This window comes from Triticum aestivum, chromosome 6D, assembly GCF_018294505.1.
Source record: "Triticum aestivum cultivar Chinese Spring chromosome 6D, IWGSC CS RefSeq v2.1, whole genome shotgun sequence".
Classification (NCBI taxonomy): domain Eukaryota; kingdom Viridiplantae; phylum Streptophyta; class Magnoliopsida; order Poales; family Poaceae; genus Triticum; species Triticum aestivum.
Window position 1 is genome coordinate 163,612,054 of NC_057811.1, and position 6,226 is coordinate 163,618,279.

Genomic DNA, 6,226 nt, shown 5'->3' on the forward strand with positions numbered 1-6,226 from the left:
ACGATGTAAATATGTGTTTACTAAATATAATACATGCCCGTGATTTACTTGCCTAAATAAGATCTAAAATTTTATTTGGCAAGCATTTATTGGCTTATCACAGAAAATATAATTTTATCTTGTAAATCACTGAAAGATAGGGTAGTTAAGGCCGTGGTTTTTCATGTAAAATCGATGAAAAATAAAAGATATAGATGGGACTTAGAAAAACAGATAGAGAAAGACGAACATACTTTTTTTAGAACACAATACAGACGCAGACGCTTATATATACGCCCATACACTCATCTATATGAACACACATGCATACCGTACCCCTTTGAGCTCCTCCGAGAGACTGAACCGGCATATCCTCTTCAGATTGACGAAGTCACGTCTCCTCTCTCTGAACACACATTGTCAAAAATTGTAAAATAAATTCAGAAATAATGCGAGTACCAGGACTTGAACCCTGGTTGACTGGGGATAACACTGCCCTCCTAACCATCCAAGGTTGGTTTGCGACGAACGTACTTAAGGATGGATGAATGAGGTGGTGGAAAACAGAAAAATTACGTTCTTTCGGACAGGAGAGATTTCTAGAGTAGAGATGGTAGAGAATAAGATGAAAACGCACACAAATATAATACTCTCTTAGTGCCATAATATAAAAGGGTTTTTGACACTAGTACATAAGGTCTTCCTTATTTCATACCAGTATTGCACATTTATTTGTTTCTGGAATCATGTGAGTCTTTAATTTTAGAGAAAAAGGTCCTGCGAATCAAACAAGCACGGAATTAAGCTCTGTGCTGCGTCAACTGTGGGGTGGCATCTGTAAACTATCGAACGGCAAGCGTGATAAGCATTTAAATAAAAGAAGCAAAAAACAAAAAGAGACAGGCAGAACTATAGCCACAGAAGATCGTTCCGCAGTATCCTTCCTGGCAAGTGGCAACCCACCCCACCAACTCTCGCCATTGGCGGCCCTATATAGCTCCGCAACCCTTCCATCCATCCCGTACCACTATCGAGTATCCAGGCAAAGGCAAGTGCAAGTCCTCCCAAATCCACGCATCCCTCGCCCGCGTCTCCTCCCGTTGCCGCAGCAGCAAGAGAATGGGCAGCGTCGACGCCTCCGAGACGACGGTCACCGGGTGGGCCGCCAGGGACGCCACCGGCCACCTCTCCCCCTACAGATACACCCTCAGGTACGTACGATCGGCCGTCCGAATCGACCCTCTGGACGATCTACCATTCCTCCCCGCATCCTCTGCTCTCGGTGTTTCCTTCGGCGGAATCTGTTCTTGTTCTTCCGTGTCGTGCGGCATGCATGTAATTGCATCGGCCGTATGCCGATACGCGACGAGGTTCTGAAGAGCAGCGGAGGGATTTCAGTCCCCTGCCCAAGAATCCGATGCGTAGAGCTCTGAAAGATTGATCTCGACAGTGGCTCCTGCTTTTCAGCCCCCACCCGGTTGATGGGCCGCAACCGCATGATGAACGCGCTGCGCTTTTTTGCCGTTACGCTTTATGCACCACTTCGGTTCGGAGGGCCCGCATCTGATAGCCGATGCTTTTTACCTGCGTGTTTGTTGTGTGTACGGTGCATGTTCTTGTTTCTCCGTAGGATTGCCGTCTGTGTGTATTGCAAGCAAGTTGTTCAGTTGCGCGTGTAAATGCATAGAGTACGGCCGTGTTTCTCAAAAGAGTAGAGTACCCCTGTACGGGTCAGCTAAATTTAGCGAAGCTAATGAAACATGTACGGGTATTTTTAAAGAGCTGGTGTATTTTGCCTCGTAGTAGATCTTAGTCACGTTTTGAAGTTTCTTGGTTGACATATCCTTATTTCCGTATTATTACTATATATGTAGTAGTATTTCCTATGGTCTAAAATTGCACCAATTATTTGCAAGTATACATACTTTTCCGGACTATGATGTTAAGCTAAAATTGTGCAGTTTTTAGGTGACAGTGATTTACGAAGATATTGGTAACCTAAAAAACAATTTATTTCTGTTTTGGTAATTCACAAACACTTGAAATTATTTGTTTCCACAGTTTAGGCTCCGCTCATCCGTGTGAATTTGACACCTGTAAAATAGATACACCAATGTTTTGCACCAAGTCCAGTTACAATGACAGCACCAATATTTCACAGGGTATCTGTATGGTAACTGATACGAAGTACTCCCTTTGTTCGGAATTACTTGTCGCGTGTATGGATGTATCTAGATGTATTTTAGTTCTAAATACATCCATTTTTACGACGAATAATTTGGAAAGGAGGGAGTACCACTTTGGTTCAGGGTTCGCCTAGGACCCCTAGGTGCATGCATATACGCGTGCAGCGCACGTGCCTGCTCTGTATTTGCACTTGCACAAATAGACACCACTAGATAATACGAGTAGTAGTACTTGTTGAAATTAACTAGTCAGTTTCGGGAGTGACGCTTGCTTGAGGCTAGTCATAGTGGGAGTAACTTAGCTAGTAACATAGCGCACTTCAAGAAATTTTTGCTTGTGTGGCAAGTATTTAATGTGAGGTGGTAACATAATATGTTACTGTAACATAGCGCTTCCCAAGACAAGATGGGTCTACAAGCTAATAAATGAAGCCATCTATGACACTACTATCATGTTACTTTGTATTATGAAGGTAGGAACTTAGACTAGTACTCCCTCCTTTCCGGTTTATATAGCTTATCTCAAAATTTTAGGTTTTCCATTTTATAAGGCTCAATTTGGTTGTTCCCCATCATATGTTCAGATTTCAAGGTGCATTAAATCATTGCATGCAATTATTAAGAGAAAACTAACCAATGCATGTACTTTATATATGCATGCATTGCAATTAATGCACTGGTAAACATAATTTTTTGAGTAAAACAAGAGCATTAATTGGGTGCTCTTGCAAACTACAAAAAGTATTCCACCACTCATCATCTATCTTGGTTGGTGAGATTTTTGAATTGAGCCCTATAAATCGGAAAGGAGGGAGTATCATGCATATGACACTAGTCTAAGTTACTCCCCACTATGACCAGCCTGAAACCGAATGGCACTTGCGGCAGAATAGTCAGCCAATTTTCTCGTGTCCTCTTGTACCGAGGAATCTTATGTTTTGACATGGAATAACTGAGTAAGCATCTTCTTCAAGACAAGAATCTAGAGCCATAGTTTTTAATCTTTGTGTTTTGCCATGCTGTGGCAACAGGAAAACAGGACCTGAAGACGTGGTGTTGAAGGTTAAGTACTGCGGCATCTGCCACACTGACGTCCACCAGGTCAAGAACGACCTCGGTGCTTCGAAGTACCCCATGGTCCCAGGGTAAGCAACCACAACTACCTACGACTAAAATAAATGTAATTTTCTTGATGAATCCGAAATTAAAATGAAGATAAACCCTGTTAGTAGTTTGCAACACAAAGTCCATCTGAGAAGAGAATGGCAACAGAATCATGCGTGAAGGTGGGGCATGTAGTAGGAATTTGGTGGGTGGTGGTGCCGTCAGACTTCCAGAAGCAAGGGAGCACTGAGATAGAGCGTGCATCACTTTTAGCATTATTTTTCTCCTATCATGGTAGTAGGTAGAGACGTAGACACTGAATATGCGCCATCAGTTCGGAGAAAAAAATGCGTAAAAAGGACTCCATCAACTATCATCATCACCTTGTAGTGCGGATTGATAATGTTTCTTGGTGGCTGACAAAATGATGCTATTCAGGCATGAGGTGGTTGGCGAGGTGGTGGAGGTCGGGCCGGAGGTGAGCAAGTTCCGGGCCGGCGACGTGGTGGGCGTGGGGGTGATCGTGGGGTGCTGCCGCGACTGCCGGCCGTGCAAGGCCAACGTCGAGCAGTACTGCAACAAGAAGATCTGGTCGTACAACGACGTCTACACCGACGGCAAGCCGACGCAGGGCGGCTTCGCCTCCGCCATGGTCGTCGATCAGAAGTGAGTTCTATTTTATTACTACTGCAACTATTCTTGCTAGCAAAGCCATTGCACCCATCAGTGTCATCTGTTAGATCTACCGAAAAGGACATATGGTAGCAGGACTTTTTCAATGTGGTTGGATCAAATCACAGTCGAGAAATGGTTGTAGTGGAAAAGAAGGATGCTATCTGAAACTTAGAAAGGTGTGGTGCATGCGGAGAGTCAGATAAGGGTTGGTGTGCATGCTGCGATCGGCTACTTTTCCTTGTGGAATTGTGAGCAACCAGTAGCAGTGCGATGAGAAAAAAGGACGTACTAGTAGGTTTTCGTTCCTTTGAAGCAGACTAACCTGCTCATGATTCGTCAGTCGTCACCTACTACTTCTACCCATGCAGTTTGATCCACAGCGACGTTGCTTTGACACCGATGGTAACGACACCTTAGTGAGTTGGTATACGTACCATTCTAAGAGTGTCTACCGTGTCAAGGTCTGATCAGTTCTGTTCAGTGTCGTCCTTCCAAGTTGGTGACTAACACTTGCGTCGGCGTGATGTAACGATATTGGCATTGGAATCAGTCACGCACACACATACTCCCTCCGTTCCAAAATAGATGACCCAATTTTATACTAATTTTGTATAAATAGATGACTCCACTTTGTAATAACTTTAGTACAAAGTTAGTACAAAATTGGGTCATCTATTTTGAAACGGAGGGAGTATGTATTTATGAAAATTAAGTTGTGTTGCGTTTGGTCGCGTGCAGGTTCGTGGTGAAGATCCCCGCCGGGCTGGCGCCGGAGCAGGCGGCGCCGCTGCTGTGCGCGGGGGTGACGGTGTACAGCCCGCTGAAGCACTTCGGGCTCATGACCCCGGGCCTCCGCGGCGGGATACTGGGCCTGGGCGGCGTGGGCCACATGGGCGTGAAGGTGGCCAAGTCCATGGGCCACCACGTGACGGTGATCAGCTCGTCCAACAAGAAGCGGGCCGAGGCCATGGACGACCTGGGCGCCGACGCGTACCTCGTCAGCTCCGACACCGACCAGATGGCCGCCGCCGCCGACTCGCTGGACTACATCATCGACACCGTGCCCGCCAAGCACCCGCTGGAGCCCTACCTGGCGCTGCTCAAGATGGACGGCAAGCTGGTGCTGATGGGCGTGATCGCGGAGCCGCTCAGCTTCGTGTCCCCCATGGTGATGCTGGGGAGGAAGACCATCACGGGCAGCTTCATCGGGAGCATGGACGAGACGGAGGAGGTGCTCCAGTTCTGCGTCGACAAGGGGCTCACCTCGCAGATCGAGGTCGTCAAGATGGACTACGTCAACCAGGCGTTCGAGAGGCTCGAGCGCAACGACGTGCGCTACCGCTTCGTCGTCGACGTCGGCGGGAGCAACATCGAGGACGCCGCCTGATCGACGGCCGGAAAAGCAGAGGGAGAAAGAGCTAGACTGAGCGGCGAGTGCAATGACAGTATCATGTGTGCCCGTGGCATTTGCCTGAACTTGATGCAGTACATGTTTGTGACCTGTTTCCGTTTTCAATCAGTGTGCGCGCGTTCGTTCCCGTGGAGATGCATGTTTTGGTATGAAATCCGGCCTTAATGATGATGATATCTGTGTATGGAGTTATAAATGGCGGTTTCTTCCTGTTGAGCACGCACATTTTACTTATTGTTAGTACTAGATGATATCCCGCGCGTTGCTGTGGTATTTGGTTGAAATACATTTTGATCAAATTGGTTAGATTGGTAGGAAACAAATCATTCAAAATTCAAAGATGGCCATTAAGCAACAATCCAATGTATATATTGATCTCCGTTGCAACATTTTGCTAATTGTAAATAAGTGCAAGAAAAGGCACCAAAGGATGAAGTGTATATATTAAACATGCTGCATTTTGCCAATGCATGAAGAACGCAAAAACTACAGGATCACATAGATGAAAGGTCACCAAATAGATGGGTAAAATAGTAATTTTGTATACCTTATTCAAATCAAAATGGGCAGTATGCAGCACGCAAAAATGTATAAAAATGCAAAATCAATATGTATTACAACAATTTGTCAAAAGATTAACAGAGAAAATAGAAGCACAAAATATGAACTGCATGAAATAACTTATTGGCCACAACAGAAATAATTTCGTGAATCAATTAACAATATTTCGTTATTTGTGTGTTGCGAAGAAAATATATAGCAGGTAAAAATCGTAACATATTTAAGGATGTGCATATTTTGAATTCCGATGCCTCTATACCTATCATAAACAGTGCAAAGGCACACCAATAGATGGCTTGAAATTGCAGCT

At 45.1% G+C, this 6,226-nt stretch overlaps 1 protein-coding gene across 1 annotated transcript; it reads left to right on the top strand.

The window, feature by feature from the left end:
* Positions 1-913: 913 nt before the first annotated feature.
* Positions 914-5,526, top strand: LOC100682433 (probable cinnamyl alcohol dehydrogenase). The gene is made up of 4 exons (XM_044563390.1): positions 914-1,190; positions 3,197-3,310; positions 3,708-3,935; positions 4,683-5,526. Exons 1-4 carry the CDS (start codon positions 1,099-1,101, stop codon positions 5,329-5,331), a joined length of 1,083 nt encoding a protein of 360 aa, XP_044419325.1. The 5' UTR covers positions 914-1,098; the 3' UTR covers positions 5,332-5,526.
* Positions 5,527-6,226: the final 700 nt, after the last annotated feature.

Coding starts and splice junctions, on each gene's coding strand:
- LOC100682433 (XM_044563390.1), top strand. CDS start 1,099: ATGGGCAGCGTCGACGCCTCCGAGACGACGGTCACCGGGTGGGCCGCC. Junction 1,191..3,196: donor CCCTACAGATACACCCTCAG/GTACGTACGATC, acceptor CTGTGGCAACAG/GAAAACAGGACCTGAAGACG. Junction 3,311..3,707: donor AAGTACCCCATGGTCCCAGG/GTAAGCAACCAC, acceptor GATGCTATTCAG/GCATGAGGTGGTTGGCGAGG.